General features: G+C 37.6%; 1 protein-coding gene across 1 annotated transcript; it reads left to right on the top strand.

The window, feature by feature from the left end:
* The first annotated feature begins 758 nt into the window (after window positions 1-758).
* si:dkey-119m7.4 (uncharacterized protein LOC560629 homolog) lies at window positions 759-14,153 on the top strand. Its single transcript, XM_052585761.1, has 10 exons — window positions 759-1,391; window positions 2,459-2,562; window positions 5,689-5,843; window positions 6,154-6,322; window positions 6,465-6,591; window positions 8,061-8,167; window positions 8,774-8,985; window positions 9,723-9,831; window positions 11,123-11,329; window positions 12,896-14,153. The coding sequence occupies exons 1-10, from the start codon at window positions 1,047-1,049 to the stop codon at window positions 12,966-12,968; spliced, it is 1,608 nt and encodes a 535-aa protein (XP_052441721.1). The 5' UTR covers window positions 759-1,046; the 3' UTR covers window positions 12,969-14,153.
* Window positions 14,154-20,081: the final 5,928 nt, after the last annotated feature.

Genomic DNA, 20,081 nt, shown 5'->3' with positions numbered 1-20,081 from the left:
TACTGATACTCTAATGAGATTTAGTTGTCATGCAGGTGCAGAGTTAGTTATTGTACACAGATTGCTCAGAAGCGACCATCAAAATAAAGTGTTACTAAAAAGTTATCTTTCATAGTTTAGGATCTTTACTTAAGGGATTTTGGTTCCTGCCTTTAAAAACCCTAGTCCCTTCAGTTATTGTTTTTGGGTCTACTGGTTTCCAGTCTCTACGGTTTCCAGTCTCTACTTTGGATTATTAAAGACTTATTTGTGTTATCTCCAGCGTTTCTTCGTCCCCTCCTAGAGGAAGATAACTATTGAATTCATAAGCAGCAAATGATGAGTTTATTGAGGAAAAAGTCATAGTTAATAGTGAGAAATTGTCCCCAAACTAAAGTGTGACCCCTAATTCTTATTTGTAAAAGAATCTAGTTATGTTGGAAAGAGATGACAATGCAAAAATCAGACTTCCTTTACTTTCTTTTGCACTTCCTCTGCTCTCTCTCACCCACAGACATACAGTTTGTGAATGAAAGTAAAATAAAGAGGAAGAAACAAGTGCAGGGGGGAGGCTGGTGAGAAGAGGAACGAAACGGTGCCTTTGAGTTTGTAATGCAGATGGAGAGAGAGTGTGAAAGTAATTCTTTCCTCCTGTCAAAGATAATCCCTGCCCCTTCACTCAATAGTCCCTCCCCCTTGTGCTCACTGGCTCATTTCAGATATCTGGGTCACTCCCAGCCCTCCCCTCCTTATATTTCCCTCAATCAACCCAAACAGTCAGAACTCCGCTGCTGAGCTCTTCGTCTCTCCTTCTCCCTCCCTCCCTCTCTTTGCTACAGGTGTGAGGAGACCTACACCAGCCATTCCCACGCGCCTGTCCCTCCTAGCCATACCCATTTCATAGCATTAATAATATCATAATACCGACCTGACATCATCAGGAGCATTACTTATATGTGCACTAACACACCAACTTCTGCCGTATCCTAAGACTCGTGGGCCCAGTCATCATCAACTCAATAGATGCTGTGTAAGTTTTTAAGAAGTGACATTCAAGGAAAGGCAGAATGAATTTTGACGAAGTCCTGGACCGGATTGGAGGGTTTGGACGCTTCCAGAAGACGCTTTATGTGTGGATCTGCCTGCCACAGATCTTCTTGGCCTTCCACATGTTGGTGTCTGTCTTCACTGGGGCTGTGCCCCCTCACCTGTGCAGATCCGAGGGTGGCGGCCCCAGGCTGGGCTTCAACTTCAGCATTGCTCCTGGGGAATCCTGCACATCCGGTCAGGATGGCCTTCTGTCCCAGCTTAATCACAGTCTTCCAATTACTGAGCATTCGTCCACTTCAAACGGCTGCATGGGGGGATGGGAATTCAGCAAGGAAGTCTTTCTCAGCACTGTTGTCACAGAGGTGAGTGCTAATCTCAAAACATCATGGTTGTATAACAGGATGTGGTAGTTTTGTGATGTAACATGCACAGCGTTGCACTTTCTTAACACATCTCTCTTTCTGGTGTTATCGGTGCCGGTCATGTATTGTAGTTTAGATGTTTTGGGGTCTAAGTGCATTGAGAATTTCTGGCCTCCCGTGGTGAAGGCATCTCAGATGGCTTCATTAAAGTGGTGTAGCTCACAGGACTGCAAGACAGACCAATGGAACTACATTTCTTTTTGCAACATGTGACCAGAGAGATGGGTTGCTCACAGCAGGGCATCCTGGCAGAACCTGCTTTGATTTACGAAGATTGGATCTTTGCCCAACCTCACAACGGGGGCTGACTATCTGATATGTCTCTCTGCTTTACAGCTGCAGTGTTTTTGTGTGGGTGGGTGGGGGGCTTGTGACCTCGAGGACAGAGTTTCTAAAACAAACTGCTTCCAAGATCCTACCAAAGGTATTTTTGTGGTGAAGACAGATAAGAGTTAGTTCCAAAATATGATGCTGGAATAATTAAGTAAATTTATTCAGAAAAACTGGTTGTCACTATTGCAGTATTTCATGGCCCATCTTTATTATATATATATATATATATATATATATATATATATATATATATATATATATATATATATATATATATATACTGCTAAGGTACTAAATGAATCTTTTAGGGGTAGATAAGGTACAAGGTTGTCCCTTTAGAGATACTGCAACAGTGACACACTGTTGTATTTCGTAAGGGACAGTTTTTGCACTTTTTACTGACAGGGGGCTACTTCAGTCCTTCATCTAAATCCAGTTTAATAACTGATTTATATATGTTAATAAGCTTGACAGTAGTAAGTCTAGATGGATGATCAGCAGGCTACTGTAGCAAATGGAGAACTGATTTTGAAGAAAGCAGGCCATCTTGACCAAGCTGGTTAGGACTGATAAACCACCTTGGACTGACAACAGCTAGCCATAATGTTCCACAAACCACCTGATTATTATAACACTGATTTATTTTATTTTGACCTTGTGACCTTATTTTACAGTGGGACCTTGTGTGTGAAAATGGCACTTTGAACAACATTGGATCTTCTATCTATATGTTTGGGCTGCTGGTTGGAGCTGTTCTGTTTGGCGCCCTCTCTGATAAGTAAGTAGAAGAATCTCAAGGTAATTTTCAATGCACAAAATCTCTCTCACACATCCCAAACTTTCCATTCCAGTGGGGGGTGGGGGTGGGAGGGGTCGGACAGGATCAGAAATTCAAGGACTGATATCAGGTTAGGTTAACCGTTCTGATTGACACAAACTGATTTATGATCTGCGCGTGCCTGGACAAGAGCTTAAACACCAGGTTTTGGAAGTTTTACATAAACAGGTCTCAGAAAATCTCTGAACACACCCTTTTAATAAGCTGACTAATATGTCTGTAAGAAAAACAGTTCATGCTCTGTCACACTTCTGAGACGGCTGGGAAGGCTTCTGTCCTGTATGCAGACTTCTATTTCTGGTTTTATTTACTGATATTTATAGAGAGAAGTGCTGATTTGACTAGTAATGTCTTGTTCTAGAGCCAAATCAGATGAATTCTGCAGTATTGGAAATGTACTAGTTTTAGAAAGCGGATCTAATAAGCAGCACATGTTCACATTTCAGAGCTGAACAGACAATAGCTGCACTGTGGTGTGAAAACATTAACTGCTGAATGAACTGAAGGGAGAATGTGGGATGGAATGCTCTAAAATACTGGAAAGTCTACAGATGTTTACATGAGACCATCCACTGTATGTGGTTCTAAACAGGTTTTTCTTCACGACCTAGATTATACATTGAATCCAAAACAGAACTAAAATAGTTTATTGCTTAAAATTGAACTTTGATGGTTTCATGCTCTTGGCAGCCAACAATTCAGCACACAAACAATGTTGCGGTTGGCACAAATCACACTCCAAAAAATGCTGGGTTAAATACAACCCAGAGCTGGATAAAATATGGACAAACCCAGTGATTGGGTTGTTTTGACCCGACGGTTGGGTTACTACGCAAAAGATTGAGTTAAACATTTAAACCCAGTAGCTGGATTTGTCCATATTTTACCCAGCTCTGGGTTGTATTTAACCCAGCATTTTAAGAGTGCATGTTTATCAACAATGCAAGTAAACACATATTTTAATATAATCTGGATTATATGTTTTCATTTCAAAATCAGAATCAGAATCAGAATCAGAATGAGCTTTATTGCCAGGTATGTTTACACATACGAGGAATTTGTTTTCGTGACAGAAGCTCCGCAGTACAACAGAATGACAGCGACAGAACATAAAACACATAATAAAAGAATAAAAAATACAAATATGTAGACAGTGAATGACAATATACAAATGACAATTGTAGGCAGGTATATTACAAAGTGAAGTTATGTATGTACATATATATTGTGTGCAAGATTTAAGTGTATACTAAGTATGTGTGTTAGATAAATAAAGTGTGTGTGTATATAAATATAAAGTGTAGTGTGTTCGCCATTGTTGTCAGCTGTTCATAAGATGGATTGCCTGAGGGAAGAAACTGGTCCTGTGTCTGGTTGTTCTGGTGCTCAGTGCTCTGTAACGTCGACCAGATGGCAACAGTTCAAAGATGGAGTGTGCTGGATGTGAGGGGTCCAGAGTGATTTTGACAGCCCTTTTTCTCACTCTGGATAAGTACAGTTCTTGAATAGATGGGAGAGTTGAACCGATGATTCGCTCAGCAGTCCGGACTACTCTCTGTAGTCTTCTGAGGTCAGATTTAGAAGCTGAGCTGAACCAGACAGTTACTGAAGTGCAGAGGATGGATTCAATGATGGTGGAGTAGAACTGTTTCAGCAGCTCCTGTGGCAGGTTTAACTTCCTCAGCTGGCGGAGAAAGTACAACCTCTGCTGGGCCTTTTTTACGATGGAGTCAATGTGAATGTCCCACTTCAGGTCCTGAGAGATGGTGGTTCCCAGGAACCTGAATGACTCCACTGCAGTCACAGGGCTGTTCATGATGGTGAGTGGGGGGAGTGCAGGGGGGTTTCTCCTGAAGTCCACGATCATCTCCACTGTTTTGAGGGTGTTAAGCTCCAGAAATCATATAAGTACTCCTTGTTACAGACTGTAGCACAAGGCACTTTTGTGAATGCACACATTAAAAACAGCCAGTCTGCCATGAAAATCCTCTCAAATATTAGGGTTGGATGCATGGCCTTTGAAGATGATAAGATTTAAGATGTTACTGTTTGCATTTTTACATGTGGCAGGCTATTTTACTCAAAGCGACATTGCATTCAGGAGGTATTCATTTGATCAGTCCAGTCATTACCTGGGAATCAAACTCATGGCTTTTTTTGCTATATTGTCAGCAACCATTATAGAACAGACCAGACCAGTATGACCCTTTTGAAAAATAACTTTAGAGTAATACTCTAGCATATTTTTAATGGATATCATAAAAACATTACCAAAGTGTGAACTGAATATAATTTTTCCACATACAAAATTATATTGTCTCTGGAATAAAGTTTAACGTTGCATGTGGCGACTAGCATTTATGGTAAACATAATGTTCATTGAAACTTGTATGTCATGTGGTGAAATATACACATTTGTAATGATGAAGTTGCTTATTATATGTGACCATGGACCACAAAACCAGTCATGGGGGTAATTATTCTGAAATTTAGATTTATACAACATCTGAAAGCTGAATAAATATGCTTTTCAAAATATAGAAATATTGAGAAAATCGCCTTTAAAGTTGTTTAATGTCGCTTCCAAATTAACTTCCTAGCAGGGCATATTACTAATTAAAAATTAAGTTTTTATAAATTTATGGTAGGATATTTACAAAACATCTTCATGGAACATGATCTTTACTTAATATACCTAATGATCTTTGGCATAAATTAAACATTTACCATTTTGCCCCATACAATGTATTGGTGGCTCTTGCTACAAATATACCTGTACGACTAATGACTGGTTTTGTGGTCCAAGCTCACGTACAGTATAAATAAATAAATATATATATATATATATGTATATATATATATATATATATATATAGGGAGAGAGAGAGAGAGAGAGAGAGAGAGAGAGAGAGAGAATATGATATGAAGTACAAGATCACAATCAATAATCTGTTTTTCGCAAGGGTAGACCCATGCACAACTATTTTCTAGTAAATATATTACTAAGTGAGCTTGGTCACACAGTAGTGTATATATGTAATGACGCACAGTTTTATGCTGTTTCAGGTATGGCCGCAGAATGATCATATTGATTGGTTTAGCAGTACAGGCCATCTTTGGAGTGGGGGTCGCTTTCGCCCCAAATTTCTACATATATGTCCTGCTTCGCTTTGTGGTGGGCATGACGATTTCCGCAGTAATCATGAATGCATTTGTGTTGGGTAAGTAAGAGATCCACTGAAGGCCCCAATATTTTGACTTGTTATGCTTTGTAAAGATTTCTGGAACTAGAGAAAATAGTCTGTCAGAAATAAATTGTATTGAGCATTTTTATTTAAGCAGCAAGAGAATTTTCTTAATAATAAGAATATGTATTATTTTGCGTTGCACTGTGGTTGAGTCAGCTGGGTCTGCGATAATATTTAGTCTGAGACAAGGCCTAATACAGTGTCTAATTCCACTGGGATTTTCAGGATTACTGTGAGTGTATCCTATTGTCCAATTTGTGCATTTTGTCTTTTCACTCTGCAGGCACTGAATGGACGGGCCCAAAAAACCGCATGTTGGCAGGTGTCATCACAGACTACTTCTTTGGTTTTGGCTACATTCTGCTTGCAGGGGTGGCCTATCTCATCCGAGACTGGCGTAAGCTGCAGTTGGCCATATCTGCCCCAGGCTTCCTCTTCCTGTTCTACATCTGGTGAGCTGCAAACATAAAAAGGCCACAATGTGTCTTGTGACTTAAGTGTCCGAAAAGGACCAGGTGCTTAGGAGGCTGCTGTCGCATATGTTCTTGCATGTATTCTTGTTATATATTTATGTTTATTTTTGTGAATTTTCAGGGTGCTTCCTAAGTCTGCCCGTTGGTTAATGGCCAATAACAAGCATGAAGAGGCGCTGGATCTGATTCGTAAGGCAGCACTTATTAATGGCAAACCTTTGGTAGACGATGACATTGAGCTCTGTCAGGTACGGCATACTCTTAGTTTCATGTAGTGGAGAAAATATCTGAATCTTATTGCAGCTTATTCTGGCCAAGAGCTGCCCTGACAAGAAGAGACAATATTACTAACATGTAAATTGAACAAACTCAAAATTTGTATAAAACTTATTTTCAAAGAAGAATTATAGCATCTGTTCCACTTAACTCCTCCTGGGCTTTAGGCACTGCCCATGGGCAAAAACACATGGGGTTGGATTTAAATGTGAAATTCAGCTAAATATATGTATTTTTAAATAGTTAAAAATGTGTCAGCTTTCGTCATAATTTTAAAACCTATATGACTTTCTTCTTTGGAGGACAAAAGAAAAATAATGCTCTGATCACTTTTTATCCATGCAATGCAATGAATGGAAACCAGAGCTTCCAAAAAAAAAAGCATCTTATATACCCAGGATTTTCAAACAATCCTTAGAACCTGCTTCAGACAGTGTTTAACATGTGATCCTGTGGCTCAGTGGTAAAGCATTGTGTTAGCAGTGCAAAAGGTTGTGGGTTCGAATCCCAGCGGGGAAAAAATGTATGATCTGAATGCCCTTCAAGTTGCTTTGGATAAAAGCGTCTGCTAAATGTATAAATATAACAGAGCTAAATTACCTCATTAGTAGGTTACTGTACTCCATGACCAGAGCTGTTTGCATCTAATAAGGAGCACAGCCATGATGTAGAAACTTATCTTTTCTTCCATATTGTGATATATATCTGATTATTGAAAAAGTTGTTGATTGGAGGAAGGCAGGTCTGAATACTAGCTTGCTGACAAATATAACATATGGAGAAGTCTGGAAGTAAGGATAGAGATGATGAATGGCACATCTACCACTAACCTTAACCTTTGAGGCCACTCTGTTTGTTCTTGTGAATTTGTGAACTTTTGTCTGTATTGTTACTAGATTCACTGTATTCGACTTTGAAAATGAATCTGAGGACTCAGATAAAGAAAGATGAGTTAGAATACAATGAACTAGTACTGCATTTATGAAACTCCAATTAGTTCTTTTGCATCCTTTTTGTGTTTTGCGGAAGTCCACATTTGTTATAAATAAATGTAACATAAATGAATACACTGAGTACTTGTTCTGTGTACCATAGAAAAAGTTATACAGGTTTGGAACAACTTGAGAGTGACTAAATATTTGGAGAATTTTTTGCTATATGTCTGAAATGTTGACACTTTTGATCACCAGCTATAGGTTAGCTTGACAACACCCAAAACAATTTGGACCAGCTAGAAACATGTTGCAAGTTTTGCAGTTTTACATTTTGTAAAACAACTAGATTTTCCAGTAGGGCTATGCACATTTTTTTTTTTTATATTTTATCTGTGATGTAACAGCTCTCTTCAGAAAGAAATATTTAAATCATTCTTAGTCTCCAACTTGTACTACAGAGTTATCTAGTCTGAGAATACTTGAAATGTGTTTTTCTTGTTTCACAGAGCCCTAAAAACTCAGAGATACAGCAAGAACTGAGGAGGTACACTGTCGTCGATTTGGTCCGAACACCCAGAATGAGGAAACAGTCCCTAATTCTCTTCTACTTGTGGTAAAAAAACACAAAGCTAACTGCAGAAACCCAACATGAATTCAAATGAGTGATTCAGAAGTTGGACAATATGACCCACTTTTCCTATATTCAAACTTCAGGTTTAGAATTCTCAATCTAAAAATGAAAAAAGAAGAAAATATAGATGAATTTGCCGTTAAATTAATGAGAAAAGGAGTTATGTGTATGATGTGTTTTCAGTAATTTAGCCATCAATAAGAGAGCTATTAACAACATCTTCACTGGACCTGCAAATTATGTTATGAATTTGTGAGTAATGAACTTTATGAAGGGATGGATGACTCTAAAATTTTCAGTCTGAAGAACACTTTCTATTTTTTGCCTTCAGAAGTAAAAGGTCCAGTTACATGACTACTTCATATCAAAACACTATAGCAATTTCTGTTCACAAAAACTGTTGAAGAAATTTCAGGGCTTTTCGGGAGTGGGATTTCCAGCATTTTCTGTTGTGGCTCTCGTTTCCCTAAGTTTTGCATGTTTCTCTTTTATATTTCATAATAACTAAAACCAAAACTTCTGCTATAGTTCTGAGCTTGGGCCATTCCCATATTCATTCGTTGTGATATTTGATTTTGTTTGTTACAGGTTTGTGAATGTCCTGGTGTACTATGGGCTGTCTCTGAATATTTCAGACTTTGGTATGAATATCTACCTGACGCAGATGATCTTTGGCTTGGTTGAGATGCCAGCACGAACCATTACTCTCTTCACCCTAAACCGCTCGCGCAGGATATCCCAGTTAGCATTCTTGGCAATAGGTGGCCTGGCCTGCCTTCTTACCATATTCATCCCAGATGGTAGGTGAAAAACCAAACCTTTACTTAACTAAAGCTCTAAAATCATGTGTACTTTTAACATCCGCCTTTTAATTTGTGCTGCTGATTATAATCGATTTTGTTCCAGTTAACTTTATTTTGCATCAATCTTACCAGACTAAGTTTTCAATCTTCAGAAAACTTTAGTTACAGTCATTATACCTTTGACGTTAGTGTTTCCTTGGATCAACTAGTTTTCAGAGACTAAAAGAGCCAAGAACTGCCTATTCTGTAGCAGAAACAATTACAGATTGGACACCAGCTTCGGTGGAAAAGTAGCATGAAAGAAGAGCATCAACATGTTTTACTAGGCACTTCATCCCAATATTTTAAGGAAAAGGGAACACAAAATCCATAACATTTTGTCAGCACTGTCTGATGTCAGAATAGTGGACAGGAATTTCTGTGCAATAGATGCAATCGCACCTTCAGTGCTTGGCCCCTAATAAACAGACCACAGGCTCCATTTGATATAATTTTGTCATAGCTCCACAGTGTTCATGCCATTGTTTGCTACTAAGCCACATTTATCACATGTATCACAGTTCACAAACTGTTTACATAACTCACTAACTAAAAGTGATGTCATGATTCAAATGAGGATTAAGAATGAAGATTTGTGTGTGCCATTTCCCCTCAAAGCAATTGGAAAACAAAACCAGAAACTATCTCTTTCTGTCATAACAAACCTCATCCATTCATGATTGCTGTCTTCACAGATCTGTCTATTGTTCGCACTGTACTTGCCATGGTGGGCAAGTTTGGCATCACCGCCTCGTTGTCCATAGTGTACATTTACTCAGCAGAGGTATTCCCAACAGTCATCAGGTACGCAAGGTCAAGTGTTTTATAAAGTGGCATATCTTTATACTTTAAAGCTGTATGACTTTCTTTCTTCATTTTCAATGTTGCTGTGGCTCAAGTAGAGCATTGCAAGGTTGTGGGTTTGATTCCCAGGGAGCACGTTAGGTAAAAAATGTTAGCCTGAATGCACTGTAAGTTGCTTTGGATAAAAGCGTCTGCTAAATGCAAAAAAATGCATTTTTATTTTTGGATGAAATATTTATTTAAGAGGAACACCATCTTGGTTGGAAGACCTGCGATAAAAGCTTAAATCATCTAAGATCAGTAAACTCTCCCAGACTCAACAGGCTGGTTTAATCAGTTTTTTTTTAGGGCATTGGCACGACACACTACCCAGCTAACAGAATGATGTTATAAGAACGTTCTCCAAATACTGAGTGTTGGTTCTGGGAACATAAAAAATGTCCAGTGTTCTTGATTTTAGAGGAACATCATACCTTTTAAAAAAGTTACTCTAATGTCAAGAAAACTGACATCTGATGTTCCCAGAACCAACACTGAATATTTGGAGAAAGATATTATGACAATGAAACTTGTCATAGCTCTGAATGGACCACTCTTGCTAACAATTTTGTAATTTATGGCCAAACGTGCCCCGTCAGATTTTTGAGCCAAGTAGATATTGAATGCAGCTTTCAAAAGACAAAAAAATTGTGCTGAGCCAGCGACAGACGTGTTTTTACAACACTGCGCATTATAACCAATCACACACGATTCTGTTCAGCTTATGAATGCAATGGCCAATCAGATGTGTTATCTGATGAGTCATCGCTTATATCGGTGCTTTCTTCACTCGCTCGCTGGATGAATACCTCTTTCTGGTGAATTCTCTTGTCAGAAACAACAAAGTGCAGATATGTGTACGAATCTTTAAGATATTGATTGCACAGTATAAACAGCTTGAGTGATTTTAATGGGAACGCTTGAACTCTAGACTGTCAGTGAAAATGTTCTTTGCTCTCTTTCTGTACAATGAAAGATTAGTAGCCTAACTTGCAATGTTTTTATTCACAGTAACTTTCAATGATTAATTCACATTTAATAGAAAGTCAGTCGTATCAAAAATATGTTATGAGATGACACCCAAACCTGTTACTTAAGTTAACGAACAGGTTTTTATGCATAGTCAATAGATTACATTATTAGGCTATTTCACCATCGCATATTAACTAACATATTGTATGAAGGTATCACATGACGAAACCAGTGTTCAGTTGAGATGTGAGATACAGAAACATATCTTTCTTTTTCTCAGACAAAATGGCATAGGCATGGGTTCGATGTGCGCACGGGCAGGCGGAGTGATTGCACCCATCATCTACCTCTTGAGAAACATCAGCCGTCACGCCCCCATGGTAGTATTCGGCCTGTGCCCGCTCGTAGGTGCCGCCCTCACTATGTTTCTGCCTGAGACAGCACATAAGCCCCTGCCAGACACTATAGAGGATGTGGAGCACATAAGGTGAGACACTGCAGACGTATGAGTACCTGCCCAAATATATTAATCTGATCACACTTTATTTTGGGGACCAATTCTCACTATTCACTAACTACAGTATTAACTACTACTTTTGCATCAATTAACTCTAATAACCACATCTAATTGTCTTATAATCTAATTAATTAGATATGTGGTATTTATTAAATGCTAATGTTGGATTTCAATCAGCCATCATGATAAATGTTTTTGGAGTCACTTTGATTTGCATATTTGACCTGTTTTTTTAACATGTCAGGTCAAGTCACCTTTATTTATATAGTGCTTTTAACAATACAGATTGTGTCAAAGCACTTGACTGTATTAAATTGGAAAATCGTGTGTCAATAATGCAAAATGACAAAAGTAAACACTCAACTTTCAGTTAAAGGCAGTTTATCAGTGTCATCATCCAGCTCAGTTCAGTTTAAATAGTATCTGTGCATTTAAGTCCTTTTACTTGGAAAGCAGTAGCCTAACGTACTCAGAAAATCCAGTAGGGTGGGTTTTCCAGGAAATGCATGTACTCCACATGCATGTATAACCTTTATTAGTCCCCCCCACCCACCAGGAAAGAAGTGGTGCACAAAGTTATTTTTATTGTTTCTCATTAGAAAAAGTCTTTCATTTAAACCCATGACATCACAGTTCAAAAAAATGCGGTCCTGAAATTCAACTGATACTTCACTCATTCAACTGTAATATGCAACAGAAAGTTTGAGACCATAAATATTGATAGTCAAATATTTTTTGTGCCCTTCCACTATACAGTATGAAGTCAGAATAGATTTACCAAACCCTTGAACATTTAATGGCCCTTTAATGGTAGTCAGTTTATGGATGAGGACGTGTGCAATTTTGTCAAGTGACACCACATTTATTATGCATTAAATCTCTTTGTTTATATAAAATGTGTTTTTCTGACACTTATAGTATAAAAACAGACATGCTAAAATAAAATAAAAAAAGATTTTCAACACATTTCTCTCAGTTGTACTGATAAACATTTTGATGTGCTATACCTTTTTCAAATAAATAAATAAATAAATAACTTGGATGGAAACGTATCTGCTGTTGATAACGAATGGTTTCCTCCCTAATCTGCACATTCTCCCCCAAATCCACACAGAAATGCTAAAAACATCAACAGATTGCATCTGGGCCTTGTTTTCATTTCCCCTTGGAGATTTCATGAATGTGAATTCCAGTAGTTTTATTAAGATTTGAACAGGTATTGGGAGGTTAATTTCTTGCTGTTTTGTGTGCTTTATTTGGACGCTTACAGTAGGGGATGCTAAAATATTGCCAGCACCCTCACAAGAGACATGTTAATAAAACATTTCTCTGCCTAAGTTTGGAGATTTTTCCCCCTTTCCTGTTTTTAATAAGGAAGGCTGGATATCACATAAACCACAAATCAAAACAACTAAGCTCTTTAACCGCCAAGAAAGCCACATTCTTTTATTATGAACATATTTTATTCAAAGCAGATCACAGTTAAACCTGATACACGTGAAATATGGTTGATCTTTGCCCTTGTTTGCCTTACAGCACTACGGCTGAGAAGTCACAACACGCTTTGTATGAAGAGTGTCCCAAACAGAGCCCCGACGGCATCCTCTGAACTCTGAGCCTACAGCAGACTGTTTCCAAAGAACAGAGACTTTTCAATGTGTCTTTTCCAACCATTCTCTCCAGGAGGACTTGAACATGAAGTGCAATCTTAGAAGAAAAAAAAAGTATAATGCTAAAAATAAAAGCTGAATAGTACATCTTTGTAGTTGATTTACCCCTTAATGGAACATACCCTAGTAAAAAACTAATACATTTATTTAATATGAAGTATACAGTAGTTCAAACCTATAAACATATTTACTGACATATAAGACGTACTGATATAAAAAAATATAATTAAACTTTATTTGGAGTACTACTTGTGCAAAATGCACATTGCTTAATGTTAAGCTTAAAATATTTCTCAATTTAAAAATTGTAAGAAAAGTACAATTGCATGGAATTTTTATTAAATACATAAATGTAAATATATTTGTAGTATGCTTAGCATGAATTATTATTATTAGCTTTTTTTTTCAAATACATTTAAGAATATCTATTTTCTTACTAGGTTAATAGTGCCTTAAAGGTACATATCATTACTTTACAAGTACACATTAGTCCCTAAATGGAACATATCAGTACCTTTTAAAAGGGTACTGCCCCAGTGACAGAGATCTGTCCATTTTATTTCTGAGGCTACGTTCACACTGCAGGCTGAAACGACCCAATTCCGATTTTTTTGCCCCTATGCGACCTGTATCTGATCTTTTCATGACAGTCTGAACGACACAGAGCCGATCTTTTCAAGGTCCCGTTATTCGCACTTTTTTGAAGCTTTGATTGTGTTTACAGTGTACAATAAAACATGTGTTCATGTTTCACGTGTAAAAAAACACAGTATTTTTCACACAATTCACCTATCTGTATACCACTGGTTTCACTTTCATTAAAACGGGCTGATCTCTTCCTTGTTCTATGAAGCCTCTCCTTCAGAAATACGTAACGGGTTCTGATTGGGCCAGCGGTTCCTGTGCTGTGATTCGACAGCAGCTGAGCTCACACTGCCCTCCTGGTAACGTGATTGGGCTAGAACGCATGTGCTGGAGATGTATTTATAGTCACAGGAGCGTTTTTACTGACGAGATGCGCATGAAAACCGCATTCGTTTTTTTGCAGAGCCCTAACATCTAGTTAACAAAGCTAAACAGCTTTGCCCTTTGTGTAATAAGTTACAGAAACTGTTAAACGTACCAACTTAATAAAATACACTTACCGGTTGTGGTCCATAAACAGCGCCTTCTCCAGACAAAGAGAACTGCTCCATCTTTCAAGAATAATATTTGTACGAATTCGGCATTAAACTGATTGAGACTGAGGAAGCTGTCCTCAGCAAAATGTGCTTGCACATAGTTTTACATGTGGATTATAATTTTAACTCGGGAACACAAACACAGCTCTTCCTCTTCTCCGTCGGAGCGCAACAAGACCACGCCCCCTCTTTGTGTATTCCTGTGGGCGGAGGTTAGTCAAAACACTGTTTTAGTGACGTTATTACTGCAGGAACTAGAGGGCTGTAGTCCAAACGGGTCGTTCGTTGTAGGCGAATTCTGTTAAATAAAATATGTCGCTTGGCAATGAACTTTGATCTTTAGCATTTTACAGATATTATTTATACTCTAACAACAACATTACACACTAACTAAAGTTTAAAACATGGGATCACGAAGAAGGGGACCTTTCAAATGTGACCCAGGCCACTTGGATATGTGGTCCTGAATCCGATACGCATCCGATCTTTTGAAATGCAACCTCCGTCTGAACGGCCAGGCCACATGTATCCGACCCGTACGTCATTGATACGCTACAAACATCATAATTCTGCGTTGAAGTAGGCGGGAACGAGAAGAGCCAATCACATCAGTATCCCACCACTCCTGGCTGCGACTCATGTTTCTCTGTACTGACATTGCTAACACTGCTCCACAAAACGCCATGGCCAAAAACCTTGCTCTCCTCCTTTTTTTTTATTTTCTTCTTAAAACGAGAAGATTGTAGTTGTGCTGGCTCCGTTGGGAAAAGAACTTTAATATTGCAAAAGAGCTCCGCTGTTGACTACACTGTTGTTGACATCCATGTTTAACGTTAGCTACTTCCGCAAACAACGAGTGACGTCGTTCACCGTTGAGTACTCTTCTGCGTATGCGGGTCACTTCTGGGTCATTTCACGTTCACACAGGAGACCACAAAAGGTCGCATTTAAATGGTAATGTGAACGCCCTTGCAAAAAAAATAGATATTTTTCAAAAAAATCTGAATTTAGCATTAAGCCCTGCAGTGTGAACGTAGCCTGAGAGTGTGGTATGAACGCGAAATGCAGTGCTAGCATGAAGGCAAGATATATACATTACTTATATTGGATTGGAAGCTGTTTTATCACAATTGTACAATAATATACATTTTAAGTTGTTTTTTATTGTTGTTGGGTTGAGTTTTAATTTTTTTTTTTTTTTTTTTTTTTTTGATAAATGGATAATTTTGAAGTCTTGCATTTTGAGACACCAGTTAATCTCCAGCTGTGTTTTATTCCGCTTGCCTGGATTGTGAACTTTTTGATTTGTGCGATTCTGCACCATTTATTTGCATTATTATTATATTTGTTTGTTTTTATATGACTAAATCATTTTGAGTTGTTTTGTAAGTGTGAGAGCTAGTAGTTCTGCAAACACACACACACACACACACACACACTGTGCACTAAATTCATGAGGCATTTCTTGCATTCTTTCTCTAAAGGTCATTCAGGCTACAGGAATGCACTGAAATACTCCTCACAAACTCATCAACACAAACTTTTTTCTGTCCCATCAATAGTTTTCCAGTTTTCACTGGGTGGAAGAAACAGTAATACCTGCTGGAATTATTACTGCTATTAACTTTTTTTTAAATATGTCAACCATCATAAAGTCCAAGCATTTCAGTGAACATTCATAATTGCTATTATTGCTATATTGCTGATATATGCTAACTATAATGGCATCAGTGAAACTGGTCACCTGGTATTTACGACTTGAGTAACTGGTTCAGAAACTGGTTCAAAAGAGCCTGTTTATTTGGCTATAAATAATTTACTAGCTGTTTCCAAACTTCTTAAATAATTGTACAATTACCAAAGCTCATAGTCATCCTTAAAAGAAAGGAAAGAATGGAAACAGAAAATAAACTGCTGCCTTTTAATTGTTTGGTTGCTTTTTTATTGTATTTTATTTATCTCTGAATGGTAAAACAGTTTGCAGGCCAATTTCAGCATTCACTTTCTCATATTAAAGATGTAGTGTTAAACAGAATTGCATTGAACCATTAGTTCAGGGGATTCAGTACCTTTGGGCCACAGACTGCAATTCTATAACTACACATCTTCAAGAACTGTCCATTTTTGGATAATTATAGCCACCCTCTGAAGAACATTAGTAGTTGAATCTTGAATATTTTTGCATGACCTGTTTTCCAAATTGACCAAACTAATATGACCTTACTGGGGTCTTCTGTATTTCTAAAATATTGGGAGTGTGTAATCTATAATGTATTTACCAAATCATTTCATTATATGCATATGCACTTCTGGGCTTTGAATATAACCTAAAAGTGGGTTTTGCCCATTAATGATAAATTTGAATTGTTTTATGCATAGAAAAATGTATAAATGTAAAGATTTAGATTTATGTCAAACATTGGTACAAATGTGGCTGATTTGCAAGTCACCAAGGTAAAGTAGCTGGCTAATGTTAGACAAGGTTTTTTGTAAAGTTGTAAATGAATTGTAATAGTCTGCAAGCAAGTCGCTGTATTCTGACTGTTTTGTGCACACACATTACGTGTCTCTGGTCATGAAACACTATCCAAGGACTCAAGACCACAACTGGCATCTCAATGAGTGTGTGACAGCAGCTGCAGCCGTCCCATCCGTCTGACACTGAAGCAGTGTGTTCTCAGACTCAAAGCCTTCATACAGAGCCTGAGTATTGTTTTGGAAACCTTCCACATACATTGGCAAAACCCAAAGTAACAGGTTTGTCTTCCTCATTCCAACATATGAAGGTGGTCCTGTGGTGGTATAAAACTTATAGGCCTATTGATTCTAAGGGTTTTTTTATTAGTATTTTTAATGGAAGCCACAGAATGAATGAATGAAGAAATAAATAAACATGAAAAATAATAAAACTTTAAATAATAAAAGATAAAAAAGCAAACTTTTTATCTGACAAATCTGACTTGAGTTTATATATCAGAATTCAGTTTTTTTTTTTTTTTTCAGAAGTCAGAATTGTTGGAAAATTGGAAAATGTCAACAGATTTATGATGGGGAATAAGTTCAAACTGATTTAAGATCAATTTAAAGATTTCAACTCAAGAGTTATCAGAAAAAAGTCAGAATTCTGAGCTTGTAATTCTGTTTATATTTCACATTTTTAACTTCCCCTCCCTCGGAGAAACAAAACCAGAGTCTGAATTGTGACATACAGACTTAGAACAGCAATTAAAAAGTTGTAATGTAAGATAATAATAACAGTATTGTGGGATAAAAAAGGTGCAGAAAATACACAATGATTATTTTTGTTCTTGTTCAGTGATCAGCATAGGAAATGGAAAATAGTTCATTGTTGGGATGTGGAAGAGCTCAGTGGCTTGAGAATTTATGATGAAGAAAAAAACACTACAAAAGGAGCTCTGTATCTAGGAGTATACCATATCTAGGAATAGACTACATACAATGACAGCTCATACTTCTGTCAAATGGAATAATAGTAACACATTTATGGTGCAGCTGCCTAAAGTCATCAGAACCTAAATGATAGCTATGTTTCCACAAAAAAAAAAAAAAATTGTGGCCATGTTATGTAAGTATGGTGTCCAAGTCTCAACATCTAACTACTGGGGTGCCTCAGGGCTCAGTTCTTGGACCTCTTCTCTTCTCTGTCTACATGGCATCATTAGGTTCTGTCATTCAGAAACGTGGCTTTTCATACCACTGCTATGCTGATGACACTCAACTCTACCTCTCATTCCATCCTGATGATCCGACGGTAGCTATTCACATCTCAGCTTGTCTAACAGACATTTCTTCCTGGATGATGGACCATCACCTTCAACTCAACCTTGCCAAGACAGAACTGCTTGTGATTGCAGCAAACCCATCGTTTCATCACAATTTCACCATCAAGTTAGGCACTTCAACCATAGCTCCTTCAAAAACAGCTAGAAGCCTTGGAGTTATGATTGATGATCAGCTGACTTTCTCAGACCACATTGCTAAAACTGTCCGATCCTGCAGATTTGCATTATTCAACATCAAGAAGATCAAGCCCTTTCTTTCGGATCATGCTTCACAACTCCTTGTTCAAGCTCTTGTTCTGTCCAGGCTGGACTATTGCAATGCCCTCTTGGCAGGTCTTCCAGCTAATTCTATCAAACCTTTACAATTAATTCAGAACGGGGCAGCAAGATTCGTTTTTAATGAGCCAAAAAGAATACACGTCACACCTCTGTTTATCAATTTGCACTGGCTTCCAATAGCTGCTCGCATAAAATTCAAGGCATTGATGTTTGCCTACAAAACTACCACTTGCTCTGCACACATTTACCTAAATTTGTTACTTCAGACTTATGTGCCCTCTAGAACCTTGCGTTCTGTAAGTGAATGCCGCTTGATTGTGCCATCCCAAAGAAGCACAAAGTCACTTTTACGGACTTTTAAATGAAATGTTCCCTTCTGGTGGAATGAACTCCCCAACTCAATCCGAGCAGCTGAGTCCTTAGCCATCTTCAAGAATCGGCTTAAAACACATCTCTTCCATCTTTATTTGACCCTCTAACTTTAACACTCACTATTCTAATTCTATTCTTAAAAAATCTACCTTTCTAATCTTTTTGTATTCGATTTTCTGTTAATTTATTATGCAATTGTATATGTATGTGTGTGTGTGTGTGTATGTGTAAAGACCTCTAACTAGCTTGCTCTATTCTTTTTTTTTATTCTATCTGTTTTCTTTATATTATATAATTTAAAATCCCATGCTACGTGTACTGTGTTAACCTAACTGAGACTTGTTATAGCACTTATATATCATTGCTCTTTTTGATTGCTTCCACTGTCTTCATCTGTAAGTCGCTTTGGATAAAAGCATCTGCTAAATGAATAAATGTAATGTAAATGTAAGTATGGGTAGGTTCAGGGTTAATGGGTAGAAAAGACAGCTTGTACAATATAAAAACCATTCATGTCCCCATAGGAATTCAAGTGTGTATGTGTGTGTACCTGTTTATAATCCTGATGTGGACTTAAACCTGAATACACACACAGACTCATGGGGACTTATGTCACAAGCTTATAAATCATACAGAATAAGTTTTTTTATTTATTTTTTTATTTATTTGAATATGTAAAAATGCAGAAAGTTTCCTGTAAGGGGCAGGTTTAGGTGTATGTAGAAATACAGTTTGTACAGCAGAAAAAAAACATGACACCTATGGAGAATCTCCACAAGGATAGCAGATGAGTGTGTGTTTTTCAGAGCCAATCTCTGCCCACTGCCGATTCTGAAGATTTCATGACGAGTCAAATACAGTACTGAAACAAAATACTTACCTCTAACCTAAACCCCATTTCATTGTGGTAAAATATGAAAACTGGTCGACAGATGGAAGCATTGAGCCAAACATCACTCTTGAACCTATAACGAAAAGACTGTGTGTGCAACCTCCATTAAACATCAGCACATCTAAATCTGACTGTTTAACTTACTATAACACAACATCTCATAGAGCACACAACAGCTTTTTTCAGGAATAAGTAGCTATGATTATTATCTTTTAAAATTGCATAGAAACTTACTCTGAATATAGACTAGCTAGGCCTAAATGCATTAGACACAGTGGAGTCATCACACTGAAGCACAACCTCGACTGTTTTACTGCTTTTTATTAAAAGTTGCAACATGATAAAGATATTCACATTATATATATATTAGTTAAAAAAATAAAACAAAGATGATGATGATGATGAGGGTGTCCACACCAACGATAACATTCTCTTTATTAAAAGCGTGGCTGCAGTTTTAAAGCAATATTTAAGTAAGTTTCAGTCATTAATGCATTAAGGGCTTTGTGGCTAAATGTTTACGGA

This window comes from Carassius gibelio, chromosome B20 (genome assembly GCF_023724105.1).
Source record: "Carassius gibelio isolate Cgi1373 ecotype wild population from Czech Republic chromosome B20, carGib1.2-hapl.c, whole genome shotgun sequence".
NCBI classification, from domain to species: Eukaryota; Metazoa; Chordata; class Actinopteri; order Cypriniformes; family Cyprinidae; genus Carassius; species Carassius gibelio.
This window is presented reverse-complemented; position numbering and strand designations above follow the sequence as displayed.